The following is a 23,644-nucleotide window of genomic DNA, read 5'->3' on the forward strand; positions in this document are numbered from 1 at the left end:
CATGTACCCCCTCTGGGGATGCAAATTCCAACAGCTGGGTAATGGGTATCTCTGAGCTATTATCGGTGTGCATACTCTACTAACAACAACCCTGCTCCGGCAGGAAGCGCACCCTAGGAGGATAACCTCAGGAGTCCTAGAAGGCACAAGTAGACACCACAAATTTCTACAAGACTGCACAAAGGCAGCCTTGACAGCACTGTTTAAGACAAGAAAAAGCTGCAAACTCTAAGGTCAATCAGTAAGGGACTAAGTGGTCAGGTGGCCTACGAATGCAGCAGAACCCCACCAAGCTGGCTTATACTACACCGTGTGGAGGGCGGTCTACATGGTATGATCCGGTCCAAGTAAACCTGTGTCCGGGAGTCTACGTGTGCATATCGAGACGTTTCCCAAAATCTTGAGAGTGGGTTATCTTTGACTGCAAGGGTCTCTGATGATTTTTGTACTTTCCTGCCGCTGCTGTTCTGCATTGTTTGGATCTGTTTCCCATCTGTCCTTTTTGCCAAAATAGGAGACCTCACGGAACACCTGGGATCAGGCAACGTTCACACGGAGAGAGCCCTGAACCCGGGATTAAGTAAACCTTTCCTCCTGGGAACTGCTACAAAACTATTCGGCACCGTCCCTCCGAGGGAAGTCAAGCCCTGTCGGCACTGCCCTGCTCCAACTGCCCCTGCACAAGCCCGCCCTCAGGGGACCCCCGCCCGCGCCTGGGCTCCGACTGCCCCCCCCAACCGTCCAGCCTCCCCCGTCGGCCGTCCCCGGCTACGCCCCCGAGGCCTGGGACCCGCCAGGATGCCCACCCGCGTCGGCGTCCGCCCCGGCCCAACCCCGCCGCAGCCCCAGGGTAAGCGCCCCCCGCCAGGCCGGCTCCCAGGGCCCCCGCCAGGCCGGCTCCCAGGGCCCGCAGAGCGCGGCGCCGCGGGGACTCCGCCTCTCCCGGAGTCGCGCCCCGGAGTCGCCGCGCCCCCGCGCCCGGACCCCCGCCAACCGCCCCCAGCCCGCGCGCTCACCCTCGCGGCAGCGCCGCCTCCAGATGGTGTCGGTGTGCAGGATGCGCCGGAACTTGGTGCACACTTGGGCCAGGCTGGGCAGGTCGGTGCCGGGCAGCGACGCGAAGATCTCCACCAGCAGCTCCGGCGGCAGCTCCAGGAGCGAGCAGCGCGGGGGCGGAGGGGGGCCGGCGCCCCGGCCGCCCGGCGCCCCGGACAGCGCCCCGCCCGCCTCGATGCGCTCCTCCTCGGGGTCCGTGTCCGGCTCGCTGTCGGCTGCCGCGGTCTCGGCCGGGCCCCGGCGCTGCTGGCGGCGCCGGCATCCCCGCGACGGGCCCACACCGCAGAGCCGAGCGCACACCGCCATGCCGGCGCAGGGGACCAGCCGCGCCGCCGCCGCCTCTGCGCACGCGCCGCCCCGGAGCCCGGCCCCGCCCCCGGAGCGGGGCGGGGAGCGCGGGCCACGCCCCCTGCGCCCTCGGCCACGCCCCCTGCGCCCTCGGCCACGCCTGCCGCGCGGGCCCCTTCCCGACCCAGGGCGTGCGCGAGGGCCCGACTGTCCACCTCCCGAGCGTGGGCCGCGCTAACCCGGGCCGCGGCGCTCTGGGACGCTGCGAGGACCCCCGAGGACCCCGCAGGTTGTCCCCCCATAACACTCCCAAGGGACCCCAGAGGTTGTCCCCCAAGTACTCCCGCAGGACAGTCCAAGGAACGCCCCCCCGGAAGTTCCGCCTCCCCGAGAGCCTCCCCAGAACAGCCCAAGGACCCCACAGAGGTCTCCCCCAGAACTCCTCGGTGTGGACTGAGGATTCCCCTGGAGTTCCCACCCCCCAGAACCCTCCAAGATGGCCCTAGGTTCCCACCCAAAATAGTACCAACGACACCCCCCCAGAAGCCCTCTCCCAAGCCCCTAGCATTCCTCTAGAGATGTCCCAAGAACACCACCACCACGGCCCTAACACCACCCCAGGATGCCCCCAGGCCCGCCTAAATCTGATTAGGTGGCCAGCAGAGCGCTGCAAACTTCTCTAGCGCTTGGAACCACTAACCACCTAAGCCAGATAGAACCCTGAGGTATGCCTATCAAACCCCTTCCTTTTATCTAAAATCTGACATTCACTCAATTCTACTCTTATTGCAATGAAAGGGGAGATCATGCTATCTGATAAATCAAAGCACCAACTCTGGCGTTGTCCATACCAAGCCTTGGGGTTCTGCCTTAGTTACCTTGTTTACTGTGCCCCAGGGCATGTGTGTTCTAGAAGGCGGAGAGTATATGTAAAGCCAGCTTGTGACAGTACCTTACCTTAAATAGCTCACAACAACAAGAAACTGTAGTTATTAGTTGTTTCCAGAGAGTCAGGGAACCGCTCTACAACAAAGCCCTAAAGTGCAGGAGGAATTGCCCAGAGTCTAAAGGGAAGTATCTAGCCCAGTGTTTGAGGGGAGCATGGAGGTCTTACTAAAAAGAAAATTAATGACCCTGCCAGTTCCCACAAATTCCTCACTACTACTCACTACTGCCTCTGTAGGGAGATCTCAAGGCAGGAAAAAGGGAATCCAGTAATCAGGGAAGCGCAACTCCTAACAAAAATAACAATACAGTGTGTCTTAGATTAAATCTTGACCCACTCAGGTCCACACAGCTGAAAACAACACCTAACTGATCTTTCTGCACCTAGTCAGTCGGCTTTCCAGTCCAGCCTCCACGCTGGTATCACAACTCTCTTCTTGCAAATAGTAACACATAAGCAGAAGCAGTCTTGTGGCACTCACCTATTTAAAGGTATTTAATGGCTCCAGTGACTCCTTATCACGTCACACAGGATTTCCCAGTCTGGCCTCTGGGCCTGTCCCCACACCCATCTCTCCGGGGGAGCCATCTGATAATCCAGAGGTCACCAGCTTAGTCACATCTCTGACTGCTCAAGCAATCTTCTCTGTCAGAAAGACCCAACTCCTTACTCTGTGCCCTTAAAGAGCCAGCCTCCTTCTTCTGTGTCCCCAGATGGGATCTCCTAGGAAGGATGTTCCCTTTTTTCTACAGCACCATCATTTTATGACAAACACTTGTTTCCTTTTGTACCAGTCTCCCTAGATGTATCTCTTGTCGTGTGATAGATATTCTAACACATGGGATGCCTGGTGGCTCAGCGATTGAGCATCTGCCTTCAGCTCAGGGCGTGATCCTGGAGTTCCAGGATCCAGTCCCACATTGGGCTCCCTGCATGGAGCCTACTTCTCCCTCTGCCTGTGTGTCTGCCTCTCTCTCTCTGTGTCTCTCATGAATAAATAAATAAAATCTTTAAAAATATATATGTGCTAACACGCATCTTGCAGTCAATGAATGGTTATTAAATGTTGAATGAAAAAAAAAGTAGCTAAAAGAGTAAAAGTGAGAAACATGAACCAAAGAGATTTAGAGAAGCCTGGTGGATCAGCATTTTAGTACAAGCTGGTATTTCTAAGCAGAAATGCATGAACTAATGTGATAAACTTTTGCAGAATGCCAGATTATCCTATGTGCCGTGTTCTGCTTCAATCCATAGGTTCGTTCTAAAGGATAATCTGCCACTGTTACATTTTAGTTTAGTTTTGTTTTTAATCTTTCTACCCTTCAGTAGGCAGTTTTCTCCCAGAGGAGCTTAGAGTTGTTGTCATATACAAAATAATGTTAAATTTCCATCAGAATGGTCAAAGTATTCTTTTTTATTTTATTTAGTAACAAGAGAGACAGAAAGTGCACACAAGCAGGGGGAAGGGCAGAGGGAGAGGGAGAAGCAGGCTCCCCAGGTGAGCAGGGAGCCAGACTCAGGGCTCAATCCCAGGACCCTGGGTTCAGGATCACAACCTGAGCTGAAGGCAGACACTTAAACCGATGGAGCCACCCAGGTGCCCCAAATGGTTAAACTATTGTGTTTATAGTTTGGATTGTGCACCTATACAGTTATGAAGACCTATCCATATCTGTATATCCTTGAGAGCAGGACTAACAGAAGGCTGTGTGTGATAAGCCACCCCAAGATCTAGAAGAATCAAATTAGTGCTAACCAGAATAGAAAGAAATATGTAGCTATGGGAACTTGGGTAACCCCTCTTGGCAGGAAGGAACTCAAGGGGAAAAGTTGAGGGTAGCAGATAACTATTACACATGGAACCCCAAAGCTTGGTGTATCTTGAACACTGTTATAGTCCCTTGTACAGAATGTATCCCATAGAGAACACTAAGGAGGTTGCGGTCATAGCAAAATGAGAAAAAAAAAACTAGATAAAAGAGATCATTTGTTTTAACGCTAGATGAGACTATAATAATGAACTCTTTGTTATGGAGAACTGATAGCATCTAAGGAGATGAGCGGATTATAGGGCAGGATATTTCTCAATTTGTTACCACAGAAGTCATAGAAACTAGTATTTCTTGGACCTGACTAAACTGTATTAACTTTACCCAGGCTGGTTCTCACAACCCAGAAGTAAAAAGTGGCATCTTTATCCACTGCTCAGAAGAAACAGCCAAGGCAATGGAATGAAAGGAAAATATCCAAAGGCCAAACAAGAGGGCCTGTAGTGTCTCAAGAGATCCCTCCCTTAATAGTCCCACATAAGGGCAAAAGTTGGAAAAACAGCAATCCTTGAGAATTTGCTTAGAATTAAACAGAAAAACCTGTGGAATGCTGAGTCAGCGATTCATGCTCATTTCAGAAATAATGTTAGATTGTGATTTGTGATGGCTTTCCTGCATGCACTCCCTTGCAGATTTCTAAAGTTGTTCATCAGACAGCTTCACGGGGAGAGGAAGCACTGCAGAACGGTGCCTGTCCCCGCTGCTGATAGTGACTCCGAGGAGCCAGTGAAGACACTTCTAAACACTGCACTCTATTGAGTGTCGACTTCAAAATCCTCCTGACTAAATCCTTTCTGAGAATAGCTCCTGCAGGTCCTCTTGAGCAACACTTGTTTGTTTACTTGTTCTAAAGAGCAGAGAGATGACACAGGAATGATAGGAGAGCAGGCCAATAGTTGCCCAGACACCCTCGAGCCTCAGATATCTCTTCCAATCAGAAAAAGGAGAGGCGGGCAGGGTCAGGCAGGCCTGTGGGGCTGAACAACTTCTTGGTGTGACTTGTCCTCCATGTTGTGTGTGTCAAAAATAATGTGTCCTGCACTGCAGGTTGATGTTCCATGCCACATTTAACAGATTCTTAGAAATAGCTAGGCAGCATGGTTTACAGCCATGTTGCATCACTAATGCTGGAGGCATCACATTCAATTTTTAACGGTTACCTTATTTTCTCCACAATTATGGTCATTTCATATTATGGAAAAGGGAAGAGGGTCGAGTTATATAAAACTGACACCATCTGGCTTTTGAGAATAGTAGTAGCTTAAAGGCATCATGAAATTTCTAGAGAAAACAAATTTGAATGAAAGATGTGTCTTGTTTTTCTACTTTATATGGGTTATTTTAAGGAACAGTAATATTTATGTTATTTATTTTATTTTTTTTAAAATTTATTTATGATAGTCACACACACACAGAGAGAGAGAGAGGGGCAGAGACATAGGCAGAGGGAGAAGCAGGCTCCATGCACCGGGAGCCCGATGTGGGATTCGATCCCGGGTCTCCAGGATCGCGCCCTGGGCCAAAGGCAGGCGCCAAACCGCTGCGCCACCCAGGGATCCCAATGTTATTTATTTTAAAATAAGTCATACTATGCTTATATTAACTGGCTTAAAATAATTCTTGAGTAATATTTATTTACCACTCTGAAAATTGTTCACATCAGACTTCTATTATACTGCAGTCTGAGGGCACATGAAATTTTTCATATGTACTCAAACGTTTGTTTTCATTTCTTTTTAAAATATTTTATTTATTTATTCATGAGAGACACAGCCTGAGAGAGAGAGGCAGAGACACAGGCAGAGGGAGAAGCAGGCTCCATGCAGGGAGCCCGACACGGGACTGGATCCTGGGACCCCAGAGTCACGCCCTGAGCCGAAGGCAGATGCTCAGCCGCTGAGCCACCCAGGGATCCCCGCATGCTTGTTTTCAAATGTTGCACTAAGTTACTTCTTTATCTGTATGTTAATATGAATCAATACATTTTAGATATTATTTATATATTATGAATATGCTATTCCTATATGGAGATTGAGACACTCTTACATGCCCACGCCCTTGTTTATGAGACACCCTGACATGTCCACAGTTTTCTGAGAAACATGTAGGGAGATGTGGTTTTAGATGCTAGTAGGAATTCAAAGTTAGGAGAAGACTTTAGCAGTCACTGTAAATGTGAACCTCAGTACTTGAAAATCACAGAGTGATCCTGTCCCATCACTAGCACAGCCCTTGAAGCCTGTCCCTCCGTCGCTGTAAACTCAAGGCCTGGGGTAATTTGGTAAAGCTTTATGGATGCCTAAGGGACTGGGGAAATATGAAACTCTCCTTCCCCTCCCCCAACCTCCATAGGCCAGATAATTGATTTTCTTCCTCTCTTGCATTTGGAACAGTTGTCCAACAAGAGAACGAAAAGTCCATTTCTTACAAAATAGCAATTAAGCCAAGAAAGCAGCTCACCAGTCAATACTTAATATACAAAAGAAATCCAGAAAAAAAAAAGCAGCATACAGTACACACTTTTTTTTTTAATGTTTATTGATTTATTTGAGAGAAATGGAGGAGGGGCAGTCAGAGATAGAATCGGAGAATCTCAAGCAGACTCCCCACTGAGCCTGACACTGGATTGCACAACCAGGGGATCTGATCTGAGCCAAAATCAACAGTTACAGGCCAACTGACTCAACCACCCAGATGCCCCGACACTCTCTTTAAGACTTCAATCCAGATCATTTTGTTTGGCAGAAGGTAGATAAAATAAACACTGAATTTTTTTTTTCCAATTTTCACAGAATAAATACAGAGCAATGAGGATAGTAAGTACACTTGTAGTCTGAAGCCTTCCTTTGGAACTTCGGAAACCAGAGAGAATGCGTAAATGCTGTTTAACTCAGGGTTTTCAAGGTAAAGAACTAACAAAAAGGGGGAAACACCTGACAGAGAGTGACACGTGGACAAATGCACCGTTGTCTAGTAAACAGTAGAACAGAATGGAGCTAATGTCATTGTTCGGGTCTTGGGAAATAACTATACAAGGAGCTGCAACATGTTTGGCTTCTCTGTAAAGAAATCCCAGCTACAAAAAAACCCACCGAGGAATATATCTTAGTATGTCTCGTATGTCTGCATAATAACGTATAGAGCACAATCCGAGGACTCTATCAAACCACCATATAAGAAAGGCTACGGCGCCGGACCTCGGGCGGGTTCCAGGGCGTCAGGCATTCCGCGGCAGCTCAGCGCGGGGCGGCCACGCGGCCCCCAGGTGCGCGTCCACGCACGGGCGGGCACGGCGAACCGGCCGGCTGCAGTCTGCAGGCGTCTCTCCATCTATGCGGCGCACCTGCGCGTTCCGAGGAGGACGGTCAGCGGCGGGAAGCCCGCGGGGGGTAAGCAGGTGGCCGCCGCGGGCGCAAGGGCGCAGGTCCCTAAACACAGCAGCGACAGGTGCCCCCCTATCTGGATGAGCAACCGGCAGCCCCCAGGCCCGCGGCGCTGTGGCGGGAGCACGGAAGGAATGTGCTTCCGGAGCGGAGCTTTCTCGGCCGTGGGCTCACGGAGGCGACACACAAGTGACGCGCGGTCCGCGGGAGCCGCTGGGCCACGCGGGATTTGGGCTCGAGAGGCTTACGCCTGGGGTCTTCCCCGCCCGGACGCGCGCTTCCTCCGGCCCGCGCGCCTGCGCATCGCGGGCTCTCCGCTGCGCACGCGCGCAACCCCGCTTCCGCCACGCCCACCATGGCGGCGGCGGCCGCCGGCCTTGGCCCCGCCCCCCCAGGACGCCGCGCCAGTCACCTGACGCGGCTGCGGGTTGAAGAGACACAAGGGAAGTCGCTGTCGCCACAGTCGGAGCCTCCGCAGCCGCCGCCGCCGCCACCGCCGCCACCACTTGTAGCAGCCAGGACCCTCCGCCTCGCCGCCTCCGTCTCGCCTCCCGCGCCATGCCGTCGGAGAAGACCTTCAAGCAGCGTCGCACCTTCGGTGGGTGCCGCGGCGGGTGGGGGGAGGGGGCGCGGGCTGGCGGAAGGGCTGAGGCGCGGACCCGGGGCCGCCAGGGTCGGTGACGGCCGGGGCACGGGCCGACGGCGGGCTGCGGGGGAACGGGGGCTGAAGTGGGGCTCGCGGGGTGGGACCTAGGAGGGGCGGAGGCGGGCACCCGGGGCCGTTGGGGTCCGCGGCGGCCGGGTGGGGGGCCGAGGGGGGGCTGAGGGGGGCCGAGAGGGGCTGAGGGGGCCGAGAGGGGCTGAGGGGGGGCTGAGGGGGCCGAGGGAGCTGAGGGGGCCGAGAGGGGCTGAGGGGGCCGAGAGGGGCTGGGGGGGGGCTGAGGGGGCCGAGGGGGTCGAGAGGGGCTGAGGGGGGGGCTGAGGGGGGGCTGAGGGGGGGTCGAGAGGGGCTGAGGGGGCCGAGAGGGGCTGAGGGGGGGCTGAGGGGGCCGAGAGGGGCTGGGGGGGGGCTGAGGGGGCCGAGGGGGTCGAGAGGGGCTGAGGGGGGGGCTGAGGGGGGGCTGAGGGGGGGTCGAGAGGGGCTGAGGGGGGGTCGAGAGGGGCTGAGGGGGCCGAGAGGGGCTGAGGGGGGGGCCGAGGGGGGGGCTGAGGGGGCCGAGGTGGGGCTGAGGAGGCTGAGGGGGCCGAGAGGCTGAGGGGGGGCCGAGGAGGCTGAGGGGGGCCCAGGGGCCGGGGACCGACGGCGTTTGGGGGCGGGGGTGGCCTGAGGGCGCCGGGGCCTGAGCGCGGTCGGACCCTGGGAGCCCCTTCCGCCCCCCCCCCCCCCGCACCCTACCCTACCCCGGGCCGGGTCTCGGGCGAGGGCGGCCGTCCGTCCGCTCGGGGTCGGGGTTCGGGGGCCGACGTGGGGCTGGGAGGCCGGGGCCTGAGCACGGTCGGACCCGGGGAGCCCCTTCCGCCTCCCCGCGCCCCGCCCCGGGTCGCGGGCGAGGGCGGCTATACGCCCGCCCGCTCGGGGGTCGGGATTCGGGGCCTGAGCGGGGTGGGACCCAGGAGGGCTGAGGGCGTCGGGGTCTGGGGTTGGGGGCCCGGGTCCTAAGCAGGGTGGGACCCGGGGAGCCCCCACCCCCCTTGGCCGGGTCGCGGGCGTCTGTCCGTCCATCCGTCCGCCGGTCCGCTCTGGGCCGCGGCCAACGTGGGGGTGGGGGACCCACGGAGCACCCCTTCCTCCTCTGGGCGGGGTTGCGGCAGACGGCGGCGATCTGCCTAGGGGGGTCGGGACCTGAGCTCTGTCGGACCCCCGAAGGTCCCCCATCCCCGCCCTGGCCCCGGCCGGGTCGCCGTCGAGGGCGGCCGTCCATCCAGGGGGCGCCGCAAGGGAGCTGCTGAATCACCTTTTGGTCTCCCGCGGTCATGGGCGGTCGGGTCAGCCCTGCAATCCTGGGGGTCTGTCCCTCTGGAGGTGCAGATTCGGTAAGGGTGCCTTGGGGAAGGCTGGCCAGGAGGCCAGGCGGTGACAGGTACTTTGAAGTAATGACACTAGTACGCGAGTGAATCATCTCCAGGTAAGTCGCGCTGGTCACACGTGGTCGCTTACAAATGTCCCTACCTTGCCTGAGGAGGAGTGTGCACACTGGTGAGCCCTGGAGGTGGAGCATTGTACGTATCCCTGCACCCTCCAGTGTAGACCTGGTGTGGCGAATCCTCTGGATCCTTTTTGCAGCAGAACTAGGGTCCGGTGGCTTTTCTTTTTGGTTTGTTATATCCATACTTTTCCCCAGCGGTAAATCAGTTCTTTTTCCCAGTTCAGGCTTAGAAACCCAGCTTGGGTTCCCTGGCATTTGGTGAAACTGAAAGTAACCATCAATATTTACGCCTCCACAAAAATGAGGACAAGGCAGTGACTGGTGCTCCGTTGAAGCAAGAAAGTTGTGCACTAGCAACGTGGACACCACACTGTGTTGGTGGGGGTGTTTATAGCAGCACAGGGGAGTTCCCAGGGTCATCTTCTTTAGGGTCTAAGGCAGCAACACTGTGCACTCCTTTTGTTTAGTTGCCTGAAGTCCACAAAGAGCCCAGCGTTCACACAGCTTCTAAATGGTGTCATAGATCACGTTACTGATAATTATTTGATTGCTTGGTCCTGAGAAGCTGCCAAGCATACCGTTTCAGTCTCTTGAGGGTTTGTTAGCAGACTTGGACGTGCATTTTTGTTGGAAATTTTCTCTTTAATGACCTCTGTGAACTCTCAATATTGTTTAGCTTTTATGCAGCCCTGAGAACAGCATCTGAATCAGATTTCCTCTTGTATCTGGCTTCAGTCCTCACTAACTCATGCATTTTATTATTATTTTTTTAATTTATGCATTTTAAAGTTAGCTGGGGGTTGCATGGCTGGCTCAGTGGATGGAGCGTGTGACTCTTGATCTCAGAGTCGTGAGTTCAAGTCCCATGTTAGATTTAGGGCTTACTTAAACAATAAAAGTTAACTGCGGACATCTGTGTGGGAAAGATGCTTATTTTCTTATGACTGAAACTAGTTACTTTTCTTTTGCTTATTTTTAGTTATTCTAGAAAAACCTCAGAGTAGGTGGTAAGAGTAGGAAAAGTGAGATTAACGTATTTTAATGAATTAGAAGGAATTCACCTGGAATCTTTGGCCCTGTGGGTAAATGGGGTTAGCCAAGAATGCCCCATTTCCCCCCCTGTAAGTACATGTTAAATATACCAGTTTTGGGCTTGCCCCTTATCTCACCTTTACTCTCCCTCCCCGCCCCCCCTTGTTAAAAGATCTCTTTAATAATCATTGCAGAAGAGGATCAGGTATCAGTTAATGGCTACTCTCCTTCCTTGCTCTAGCACTGACAATTTTCACTGATTTGTAGTACAGTGAATGAGGGAAATCAGTTCTTTTTTTTTTTTTAATTTTTTTGTTTATTTATGATAGTCACGGGGGGGGAGAGAGAGAGAGAGAGAGAGAGAGAGAGGCAGAGACACAGGCAGAGGGAGAAGCAGGCTCCATGCACCAGGAGCCCGACATGGGATTCGATCCCGGGTCTCCAGGATCGCGCCCTGGGCCAAAGGCAGGCGCCAAACCGCTGCGCCACCCAGGGATCCCTGGGAAATCAGTTCTTAGGAGAGAACCTCTTCATAGAAACTAAGAACAGACCCAGTTAGCTTGAGCAGTTCTTTCTCTTTCCAAGGGAATGAGTTTAGGTTAATTCAAAATTGAATATAGATCTGCTGATATCTTCTGCCAGGATTGAGAGGGTGGAAGTGGACCTTGGGGCTCACCCAAAACAACCCTCTACCTTTTGTAACTCAAGAAAGTGGGTGGGGCCCAGAGAGGTGAGATCATGGTCCACCTAGTGGCGGAGTCTGGACTTGCAGTTTATTTTCTGCGGTGTATTTTCCCAGCCTCCAGTAGGTAGCCATCATCTCGGTATAGGAGATGGGCCAGTGCTTAGTGAAAAGCATAGTGTGTCTTTGCAGGTATGTGGGAAAATATTATGAACTTCCAGCATTGTATTTGAGCAAATAATTCTGGATTTGGTCTTCTCAAATGTAATAATTTCGCTTCAGCTTCTGGAATTGCCAAGGAATCACACTATTCTCCTGCAGTTTAGTCATGAGCAGGTTTAAACTTGTCCATTAATATTCCAAAAGTTTGCATGTCTTGGGGGAAATTTATATGTTGGTCTAGAATAAACAGCTCCATCTACTCTTAATAGGTAGACTGTAGAGAACAGTTTATACCAAAACATAGGTAGCACTCCATGAACTGAAGCAGTGTTACTCATTAATGGATTGGGTATTACATTTATGATTTATAGATAGTGGCAATATTTATTATGCTTCCATTTCACTCAGTGAAATAAAGTTTTACTTTAAGTGCAGCAGGGAATCTCAAAGCAACTATGCAAATGATATGTTGGTAAAAATAAGACGCCTTAGATTCCTATCCTGCTTTTATGTTTGTAGGTCTTGTATGAGTTCTTAGAGACAGGAGAAAAGGAAGGAGTCTGGGAAGTGTATCTTGGTATGCATTTGGAAGAGTATTTCCATTTTACAACTTTAATTCGTTTATTAACCATTTTCTGTGCGCAAGGCTGAGCCCTTGGTGAATAAACAGGGCATTACAGTGTTTAAAAAAAAAAAACTTGATTAAAAGTGTTGTTCACGCGTGTCTTTGATCTGTGTTGGTAATGCTTTTGTTAAAATATACTGTTATCCTCTGAAAATAACTGTCTACTCAAAAAGAGTGAGGTATATACCATATTTGCTCACTCAGGTACACCACTGAGTTCATAGAACTGGCCAGGACACTCATGATGTTCCTGTGAGACTTTGGTACTACTTGTTTTTACCTTAAGGAAGTAACTTGTCTTCATACCTGTTTTCCCACCTTTAATAAAAATAATGATTTTTTTTTGTCTTTGGAGGGGGGCATATTTTGGGGATAAATCAAGATAAAGAAACTTGATACTATAGTATCGAAATTATAGTTTCTGATTTGAAGCCTTACATTTAAAGCATATTTTTTTTTCATTTTCCACATACCAGAACAAACCTATTTCCTTTATTAAAAAAGCTCCCCCTTCTCTCTGAATGTTTCCACTTTCAGATTTATTAGAATGAGCTTGCCTTTTTTAATTTGAGAGAGGTTCTTTTTTTTTTTAAGATTTTATTTATTTATTCATGAGAGACACTCAGGCTGAGGGAGAAGCAGGCTCCCTCTGGGAGCCTGATGTGGACTCAATTCAGGTCCCCAGGATCACGACCTGAGCCAAAGGCAGATGCTCAACCACTGAGCCACCCAAGTGCCGCAAGAGGATCTTAAGCAAACTTTGCACTGAGGGAAGAGCCCCAGATGGGGCTTGATATCATGACCAGAGCAGAAATTGAGTCATATTCTTAACCAACTGAGCCATTTGGGCACCCCAGTTAGGAGAAGCTTTTTCTTTTTTCTTTTTTTTTAAGATTGATTGATTGATTAATTGATTGATTGATTCATTCATTCATTCATTTATGAGGGGCAGAGACACAGGCAGAGGAAGAGGCAGGCTCCATGCGGGGAGCCCAGCCTGGGACTCAGATCCCAGATCTCCAGGATCACACCCCAGCCTGCAGGCGGCGCTAAACCGCTGCACCACCGGGGCTGAGGTTAAGCTTTTAAGTGTGAAGCATATTCCCAGGTATATTAAAGAATTATTAAAGAGCCACACCTGGGTGGCTCAGTGGTTGAGTGTCTGCCTTTCACTCAGGGTGTGATCCTGGGGTTGCATCCCACATCTGGCTCCCTGTGAGGAGCCTGCTTCTCACTCTGTGTCTCTGCCTATCTCTCATGAATAAATAAATCTTTAAAAAAAATTCATTTGATAGAGTGAATTGTGATTTCCTCTAATTTCTGAAATCTTCCCTGACACACGAGATTTTTATTGTGAAGCAGATTGATAGCTAAGTCTAGATGGTAGAGCACTTTCTCCTGGGGTAGGACAGACATATAGGGACGGGTCTTAGACCTGAGAGAGGCATCGAAGGGGAATCAGTGACACCCTCAGAAATAGAGAATGATTTAAAGGATGATGCAAGTGAAAAAAAATTCATCCTGTGTTTCCTCTACTCTCCGTATTCTACTAATCAACTGCTTCACTTTGGACCCTGTTTGGGTTTTCCACACATCAAGCAATTCAGCTGGCTGTTGTACAATTTTTAAACGGTGTGGGGTTGTTTTTGAGTAATCTCTACACGCATTGTGGGGCTTCAACTCAGGACCCTGAGATCAAGAGCCAGATGCTCAACAGACTGACAGCTGTCCTAAAATTTAACTCAATTCTAAATCACCTGGTGATAGCCTCAGATATGACAGTTTAAGTGTTCAGCCCCGCAATATTGCCCCTCCCCACCCACCACTTCGAACACTAATTGCAAGTGCAGCTTGTTACTTGTGCTTCTGACTGGCTATAAATCAGAGGTTTATAACGACCCCCTTATGTTTCATTGAATTGCTGGCGTAGCTCACAGGAAAACTTTTGTTTGCTAGACTATTGGCTTATTACAAGGGATATTAAAGCATACAGATGAACAGCTTGGTGAAAAGTACATAGGGTAAGGTTAGAAGAGTCCTGAGCACAGGAGCTTCTGTTGCTGTGGAGTTCGGTGTGTGCTACTCTCCCAGCACCTGGAATCAGCACCTGAGCCCCATCCTTTTTATAAATTTTTTTTTTTTTAAGATTTTACTTATTTATGAGACAGGCAGAAACATAGGCAGAGGGAGAAGCAGGCTTCCTGTGGGGAGCCCAGTGCAGGACTCAATCCCAGAACCCTGGGATCATGACCTGAGGCAGACCCTCAACCACTGAGCCACCCAGGCGTCCCAGAGCCCCATCCTTTTTTTTTTTTTTTAAGATTTTTATTTATTTATTCATAGAGATGCGGAGAGAGAGAGAGAGTAGCAGAGACACAGGCAGAGGGAAAAGCAGGCTCCATGCAGAGAGCCCAACGTGGGACTTGATCCAGGGTCTCCAGGATCACGCACTGGGCCGTAGGCGGCGCTAAACCGCTGCGCCACCAGGGCTGCCCTAAGCCCCATCCTTTTGATGGAGATTTCATTACATGGGCATAACTGGTTAAATCATTGGCCTTTGGTGATTAGTTCATCCTTCAAGCCTCTTTCCCCTCCCTGGTGGTTGGGGTGGGTCTGAACATTTCAAACCCCAAATCACTGTTGTTTTCCCCCCTGGCCACCAGTTCCCCATCCTTAGGAGCTTTCTAAAAGTTACAACATTAACATAAACTTGTATGGTTGATTGGGGTTTGTTTGAATAACAAGAGATAGCCCTTATCAATACCACTCTTAATCATTTAGAAAATTCTAAGTGTTTTGGAAGCTCTGACAGGACCAGCTACATATTTCTTGTTATTAATCACTATATTATAGATTGGGAACCACTAGGTTATGCTTACTAACGGTAACTAAATTAATCTTTATTCTCATATACTGATAGGAATGCACGCTGGTAGGAATCCCTGTGTTTGCCATCTTCTTAGTCTATGGCAGATATGTTTATATGTAGTAATTTTATCTTAGAAGCTGATTTAGATATGTTGGATGGGAAAATAGAATTTACTTTTTTTTTTTAAGATTTTATTTATTTATTCATGAGAGACACAGGCAGAGGGAGAAGCAGGCTCCATGCAGAGAGCCTGACGTGGGACTCGATCCTGGGTCCCTGGGATCAGGCCCTGGACTGAAGGCGGTGCTAAACCACTGAGCTGCCCAGGCTGCCCTGTTTTTGTTTTTTTTTTTTAAAGATTTTATTTATTCATTCATGAGAGGCACAGGCAGAAGCAGGCTTCTCGCAGGGAGCCCGATGTGGGACTCAATCCCAGACCAGGATCATGACCTGAGCCAAAGGCAGACGCCCAACCGCTGAGCCACCCAGGTGTCCCAGCACTTACTTACATGTTTGTATTTGAACATGAGAATGTTCAGTCATTTTTATGAAGAATGATACCAAATGTTTTTTTTAATCCAAAAAAATTGGCAATGGTAGAATATATGTAGATCAAAGCATCTTTTTAAAAATTTTATTTATGAGAGACACAGGCGGAGACATAGGCAGAGGGAGAATCAGGCTCCCTACAGGGAGCCCGATGCAGGACTTGATCTCCCGACCCCGGGATTATGCCCTGAGTGAAAAGCAGACACTCAGCTACTGAGACACCCAGGTGTCCCTACATCTTTTTTTTTCTGAAGCCACCAGGACTTCTCAGGAAGTCCATGACATTGATTATTCATGTATGATTATATTAAGGGAGAGAATAGAGATATTCTCAAAAAAAAAGTATTCAACAGTAGACTTAGTGCTTTAAAATTTTGTCTAGTGATGTTGGGCAGTGGTGGGCATTGAGAAAAACTGAAAGTCAAATAGGGCGTTCTTTTGGGTGTTTTCTCTTAACCAATGTGTCATTGAAAAGCAGGAAGTAATAAGAAAATCACATTGAAGAGCCTATGGTTTAACAGATTCCTGTATCAACTGAAGTTTTGGAAAATTGACACATAGTGGGAGTCCTTGGAGAAAAGATTGGTAATGCCATGCAGGTAATCTGCTGATTATATTTGACTGCAAGCCTGGGGTCTCAAATTCTTGAAACTAGGAATTCTGTACTCTTGGTCATATGTCGTAACACCTGCTAGAGCCATGTAATTACATGTTGGTTTACATGGAAGTTGCATTTGGCCTTATATATCAACTTGTGCCAGATATGAAGTGCCACTGTGTGCTTCCTCTCAGTTCTCGGGAACATGTCCTTACTGCTCTGCTCACCAAAGCTAGGGATAGGTGAATTTAAATATGGAAACCACCAGTAAAAGTGCAGGAAAGAAGCTACATTTTGGCCCTTAATAATGAATGCCTGTCTCTTCCTTTCGTTGCAGAACAAAGAGTAGAAGATGTCCGACTTATCCGAGAGCAGCATCCTACCAAAATCCCAGTAGGTAGTCTCCAGCACCTGTGTTTTATTATTATTAATATTAATAACATTATTAATGTATACAGAAGAGAGCACTGCTTAAGTATTTTAATACAGTGCTGCTATGTGTAACTGTGTGACAGGTGTTTCTACAGAGGTCCTCAGAAAGTAATCTCCAGTGTCAATTTCACGACCTAGAATTGAGATATCTTAATATACAGTTCTTGCATCTAATCACATTCTGTTTCCTCCTGAATGAGTTTTCTGCCTTAATGTTACACACTTCACAAGTCAAATCTATTTTGGGGGGAAAGAATAGAGGGGCTAGAACTGTTAGCATTTTATCAATGGAAGGAAATATCCACTCTGTTGAAGGAATCCTGCAGTAGGAAGATCAGTAGCTCTCAAGATTTTTTTTTTTTTAAGATTTTATTCATTTATTCATGAGAGACAGGCAGAGACATAGGAGGGAGAAGCAGGCTCCCTCTGGGGAGCCCAATGTGGGACTCAATTCTGGGATCACTCTCTGAGCCAAAGCAGACACTCAACCACTAAGCCACCCAGGCGTCCCAGTAGCTCTCAGGATTTAAGTGTAACTGTACATTCTAGGCCATCTTTTGATGCCCCAGAGAAGTCTGTTGTATTTGGCTTCTTTACAAGAGTTAGAGGAGACACTGCTCTTTCTTGTCATATGTAGGTACTTCAGATGCTTTTTGCTGTGCCCAGGCAGTAACACCCTCTACCCCAAATCCTTTGCTGGCAGACCCTAAAGAGTTTTCTGCTGAGGTACCAGTTGTAGAGAAATGTGGTTAAGAGGAACTTGTGGTTTCAGGTAGAGGCTGAGTTCAAGCCTTAGGCTTAAAGTTACTAAGTGATGTTGAGCTAGTTACTAAAGTTCTGAAAGGGACTTGCCACATCCTTATCTGTAAAATGGGAAGAGAATCCCATTCCATGTAATAGTTGGAAAGATTTGCCTAGTTTTGCATATGTGGTTGTTACCTCCTATGAATGCTACAGACCACTTAGAAAGACACTTCACTGTTAAAAATTTGGTAGAAGTTTTCATTCTTGGCTTTCTGAGCTGCCGTCTCAGACTAAACTAAGGTCAAAGGAGAGAAATGGTCCAGGGGGTTGGGTCTGTAAGGTACACAGAAAAGAGAAGATGGGTCTGCCCAGCAGTTTCCAACTGTAGGATTCTACAGTAAAAGATAGTCTCTTTTCCTTGGACTATTAAAAATTTTAGTCTTTCCTTATATTTGAGGTCAACATATGGCCTAGAGAATTCTCTTAATTTTAAGGTTTTCTTTACTTTTTGGTGCTAGCTGTTAGAAATGAATAGTTGAGCCGTCTGCCAGGATTTGTTCTGCAGCCTCCTTTTGAAACATGAATATCTGTGTACATTAGCAGTCCTCTTTTCTGCTAGTAGTTCTAAGGGTTTTTGCAGAAAACTTGTACTTTGTCATATGGGCTTGTAACCCCTGAATAAGTTTGAGAAATACTCTCACAGGCACTTCTTGATGGGAATAGGATGGATGGACTGAGAAGGCACAGGCAGCTTGCTTGCTCTCCACTTCCCAAGAACAGCTTTTCTCCTGCACTTCCGTCCATAGCACTGGTGTCTAAATGCAACACTCAGGAAGGCACTTTTCAGGTGTAGCCAAATGCCTTACTCATGACTTAAGTGTTGTCTTTCCCAAATGAGAAAAGTACAGGAAAAAGAGGAAATAACTGAAAAGTCAACCAGTAATTTGTAGTGGATTGCTTTCAGGGAAATTACCAGCACTGGGGAGTCAGGGGCACCTGAGAGCAGGAGGTGCCCAAGGCCATGCTGTCTGCATCCCCAAGCTGCTGCTATGTCCTCCTTATTGATGGGAGATTTTCTTCTCATTCTTACTGCTTTCTGCCTTGTCCTGGACCAGGAATTTAAGATTTCTGTATTGCCTCTGATCTCTGTTGTTAGTCAGAATCAGGCAAAAGTAGTCTGTCTATTGATTCTCCCTTGTGAATGCCATGTTCTAAACATACACTATGGATAAATGTCCTTGATCTTACCAAGGAAGGGAATAGCAGTTTGATTTGGCTTTACACAGAACCTTATGTGGCCCCATATAGTAGAACAATGTACAGACAAGTATCTTCCCCTTTTCTAGAGAAATATTATGAAAAGATTGCCATTACTGTCTCAGCTTACTATTGTTGTGGCAGGGTGGAGTTGCTTTGCCTAGAGAAGAGTGTCTGGTACGCAGAAGGTGACAGGGAGGCCCAGTAAACCCTGTGTGGCAAGCTTTTGCTGTGGCTTAGAACTAGGGGAAAAATTGTTTTTCTTCTATGGAAAGGAAGTATGGCAAGGGGCTAACAGATCTATTTCCATACATGATGTGGAACTATGAACTGTTTTTGTTCCCTGCATAGTGCAAGTTTCTTAGCTCTTAAAACTCATTACTGAACTACCAGGAGTATATTGTCAAAATAAAACAATCTTCAAGTCTTTCTGCATTAAATTTGTCTCCAGAACTAGCTGACATTGTCTTTTCGTGGACTTTTTCCATGTCAAGTAGAGAAACCAGTCTAGCATGAAAAAAAAAAAATTCAGTGTATTACCATAATTAAGATCTAACACATTTCAGAGGAAATGGTATTGCAATTGATGTAGATTCAGAGCTTTACACTATAAGCTGGTACCTAGCCTCTGCTTTTATTTTTCTGACTAATGAGTGTATCTTCAACAAAAAGCAAACTACTTTCACCACCCTGCTCACCCCCTTGGAGGCAGTCACTTTGTCTTGTGTACTAGATTCTGTATGGGATAGAGTCTAAGCTAATAAATGATCACTCTTAATAGGAGATCTGTGGGGAAACCAACACATGTGCTCTATTTCAAACCCCATTTTGGTATGTCCTAGTTATAACATAAGTATTTCAACTCTTCTTCACTATTAATGGTTATTAAAATCTTTCTTGGTTACTTTTCTAGGTGATAATAGAACGGTACAAGGGTGAGAAGCAACTTCCTGTTTTGGACAAAACCAAATTCCTCGTACCTGATCATGTCAACATGAGTGAGCTCATCAAGATCATTAGGTATTTAATCACCTTTTTAAAAAATTTCTTTGGGTAACTTCTCTTTCTGTATCAGACTTAGATAAATCTTTAGTTCTGATTAACATTTTTGCAAGCGTAACAAAACCTTAAAGATGTTCCTTCCTTTCTGATTTACCTGCTGGATCTCCTATCCTCTGATTCTTTTATTTATTGATTGATTCTTTAATCATAACATCTAGCATATCTAGCATAGATGTTTTCTCTAATCAGAAAATTGTACAAATTTGTATGGTAAAATTAGTAAAAGACAATGGAGTCTTTTAAATGGTAATAAGTAGTCTGTAAATTATATATATATTTTTAAATTTTTATTTATTTATGATAGTCACAGAGAGAGAGAAAGAGAGAGAGGCAGAGACACAGGCAGAGGGAGAAGCAGGCTCCATGCACCGGGAGCCCGATGTGGGATTCGATCTCCGGTCTCCAGGATCGTGCCCTGGGCCAAAGGCAGGCGCCAAACCGCTGTGCCACCCAGGGATCCCTGTAAATTATATTTTGAACTATTCCTCTCTTTAGACAGCTATTCAGAGAGCATACTAGTCTAAAACCAGCCTCAGGAATATAGTATGAATAATCTTTATATACATATATATATTTTTTTAAATTTTTATTTATTTATGATAGTCACAGAGAGAGAGAGAGAGACAGAGACGTAGGCAGAGGGAGAAGCAGGCTCCATGCACCGGGAGCCGGATGTGGGATTCGATCCTGGGTCTCCAGGATCGCGCCCTGGGCCAAAGGCAGGTGCCAAACCTCTGCGCCACCCAGGGATCCCTAGTAAGAATAATCTACCAAGATTACCGCTAATGTCATTCATGAATGTAATCATAGGAAATGTCCTATGCTTTATGGGAAGTTTTATGAGTCATCAGTAGGCATACACATTGCCAGAAGCAGCATTTACAAAAGCGTTATACTTTTAGATCAGTGGGGGTGGGTGATATTTTTACATGTCCCCTGCATATTAATGTGTTGGTTGGCATCTCTTCACATTGTTTTCTTTCAATAGGAGGCGCTTACAGCTCAATGCTAATCAAGCCTTCTTCCTGTTAGTGAATGGACACAGCATGGTGAGTGTGTCCACACCGATTTCTGAAGTGTATGAAAGTGAGAAGGATGAAGATGGATTCCTGTATATGGTATATGCCTCTCAGGAGACATTTGGAATGAAATTGTTTGTGTAAGACTAGAAAGATGCATCTCTTCTAGAATTTTTTTAAACCCTTACCAAGGAGAAAAAAAGGGATATTACCAGCTAAGATTGATCAGTTCATCTAATCACAGATCATCAAAACAGTAGTGTTCCTGCCTAGGAGTTTTAGGAAGTTGTTTTGTACTGCAAGCAGAAAAACTGAGCTCCAAATGAGCACATTCAGCTTTGGAAAACTATATTATTTAACCTAGGCTGTTTTGTTTTCAAATTTAGGCGTTTAAAAATAAAATACTTTGCATTGTAAGTTGCCAATAAAATAGACCTTCACGTTATTTTAACGCTCTTTATCTATTAGGAACTTGCAATTTAAGCATTCAGAGAGACATGAAGTCTTTTCTAGGTTCACTGAACCAGCCAACTTTTTGTAGAAAAAGGGTTTCTACTCAATGGGAGAAATCTCTGTAAGAGGATCCTTAAGCCTAAGTTGTCAAGCATAACTCCCACCCCCACATTTGCCATAATAGTTGGCAAAAAGGGAAAATGGGAGTAAGAAAGGTTCCTGATTCTGGTGTAAGTGTACCCTGAGTCAGCACTCTCACAGTGCTAGGGAGGTCTTGTTTGCTGCTTCTCTAGACAATAAAGAAAAGCACCACTGCTCAACAAGACGCTTGAATAATTTAAAATTTTTGTCTAGTTTCTCAAAGGGCCCAGAGAAAGAAAGTGTGACATTAAACTGCTGTCTGCTTTGGTAAAGAAACAAGCTGTTCTATCAGTTTCATTCCTTAGGACAGTGCTAGAAACTACAGAACATGGAAACTAAAGCATTACAATGCAGATGCACTCCCTCTACCCTTTGGCCTAAAGCTGTAGAGATCCATGTTTTATGTTAAGTGTGTGACTCTGTTATTAAAAAGTTACATTTTTAAAGAGTATTTCAGTTGTACTGTAGGTCAAACAACCATCAAAGTTTCTCCACTCTTGACTGCACGTCAGTTGTGAAGAAAACAATAGCAAAAGGAGACCTAACACTCTTCACAGATATTAATGTCAGAAGTTTAAAAATTTTCCAAGTTTAACTAGAATAACCAATGCTTCCTACTACCTGCATGGGGTTCACTATTTACTATTTTTGTGGCAGTAGCACAGAAAGATCACACATCACTTTAGACTGTACTGTAGCAGGTCACAACTTACCTTTGTGTATTTTAGATGTGTGTGGAATACCTATACTTGTTAGTGGAAGTTACTTATTAACGGAGGATGGGGGGGGGGGGGAAGCAATAGTACTGCATATGGGCACTTGATCCCCGACTTTCCAACTACTCTTTCTGCTGCATGCATCTGTCCACATGGCTAACTTTTAATATGTGTATTTTTACATTATGTAAATTCCTAATCAGCTTGTCTTGTTTAGATTGTATACATCATTATATCTGACATTCTTGTAACTACTGTATGATCAATAAGATTCCTAGAAGAAATTCTGCTTTTTTAAAAAAACAAAAGTACCATGTGGAGAGGGGTGACTTTTATCCCACGTTACTGGGTGGTCACTAGGATCTCTAAACCAAGTACATTTTTAATGAACTAAGGTGAATAAAGGCACAACTAAAAACTGTCATCAAGCTCAATTTAATGGATGAGTACTTGGTGCTTGGCAGTGCTGTACACTGTCTGTACTGTCCCAAGCCAGGGGGTGGCAGCAGTGGGGGGAGGGCCTCTGAAGGTCTCTTCCTCATCCCAGGCACCTTCCTCGCCTTGGTCAAGGTTCTGCCATCTGGTCGTCTTCGCACAAGTAAATTTTCCTGAGAACTAAAAGACAGGGCACAAAGTAATGGGTGGATGTGGGACCTGGGTGTTTTGTGGGAACACTTGAAAACCTGCCCCTTTAAGTGAAAGTAAAACAGACGCTAGTAAGACTATGTGAGTGGTCAAGGAGGCATTATGTGGTTTTGGGTACTTCTTGCTGCATCAGGGAAAGATCCAGTACACACACAAGCCAAGTAGTGGCCAGCATTACTCATTTGAAAAACTCAACCCATTTCGCATCGAAGCAGGCACTTAAAACGTTTGTGGAAGAATCCAGGCAGGAAGCAAGATGACGAAATGTTCTGCTTCCCCATGTTTGTTGCTCGGTGTGTGTCGTCCCTCTCCCCCTGCCAAATCTTCAGAGGGGCTGCAGTTTGTCTCCTGACAGGAGCCCTAGTGGCTGGAACTGTGTGTACATGAGCATTCTCCTCTGGGTAGCCACAAGCCTGACAAGACCCAAGCGGCCCTGGGGACCTCAGTTGGGAAAAAGGCACCAGGATTCTCCCTCTGGTGTCCGGCACTGCTCATGAGAACACCAGTCCTGGGTGAGCTTGTGCTCATTAGGCTGCCACCATCCCCAACCCAGAGAGAAGACGGAGCTTTAAATGCCAGGCCATGTTCATGCTATGTGTATCACGTGTTTAGAAATGTTCCAAAGATGGTTCACAGATACCTATTTGTGCCAATCTTGATTTTTATCTTGATTTTATTTTTTATTTAGTTTTTGTTTTTTTACAATCTTTTTTTATGGAATCTAGAGATGGAACATCTTTAAACCCCAAATCAAGAGATCATGTTTCTGGTCATAGTAAAGATATTTTTTAAAACATGGGAAACTTGATAGGAAATGGATTTAAAACCATGTATCTCTTGTCAAATTGAGAAGGCATGGGACGCCTGGGTGGCTCAGTGGTTTAGTGCCTGCCTTCAGCCCAGGACGTGATCCTGGAGTCCCAGGATCAAGTCCCACGTCGGGCTCCCCGCATGGAGCCTGCTTCTCCCTCTGCCTGTGTCTCTGCCTCTCTCTCTCATGAATAAATAA

General features: G+C 47.4%; 2 protein-coding genes across 3 annotated transcripts in view; one reads left to right on the forward strand and one right to left on the reverse strand.

The window, feature by feature from the left end:
- FBXO31 (F-box protein 31) overlaps window positions 1–1,379 on the reverse strand; it is a 42,209-nt gene extending 40,830 nt beyond the window's left edge. For both annotated transcript variants that reach the window (XM_055305549.1, XM_055305547.1), the window contains exon 1: window positions 1,017–1,379. In XM_055305549.1, the coding sequence (XP_055161524.1) occupies window positions 1,017–1,362 (346 nt within the window). In that variant the 5' untranslated portion in view covers window positions 1,363–1,379. The remainder of the gene's footprint in view (window positions 1–1,016) is intronic.
- Window positions 1,380–7,926: 6,547 nt separating this feature from the next.
- MAP1LC3B (microtubule associated protein 1 light chain 3 beta) lies at window positions 7,927–22,414 on the forward strand. Its single transcript, XM_055306432.1, has 4 exons — window positions 7,927–8,100; window positions 16,504–16,559; window positions 19,513–19,619; window positions 20,650–22,414. The coding sequence occupies exons 1-4, from the start codon at window positions 8,061–8,063 to the stop codon at window positions 20,822–20,824; spliced, it is 378 nt and encodes a 125-aa protein (XP_055162407.1). The 5' UTR covers window positions 7,927–8,060; the 3' UTR covers window positions 20,825–22,414.
- The last annotated feature ends 1,230 nt before the right edge of the window (window positions 22,415–23,644 follow it).

The sequence above is a fragment of the Nyctereutes procyonoides genome, unplaced genomic scaffold (assembly GCF_905146905.1).
Source record: "Nyctereutes procyonoides isolate TBG_1078 unplaced genomic scaffold, NYPRO_anot_genome, whole genome shotgun sequence".
NCBI classification, from domain to species: Eukaryota; Metazoa; Chordata; class Mammalia; order Carnivora; family Canidae; genus Nyctereutes; species Nyctereutes procyonoides.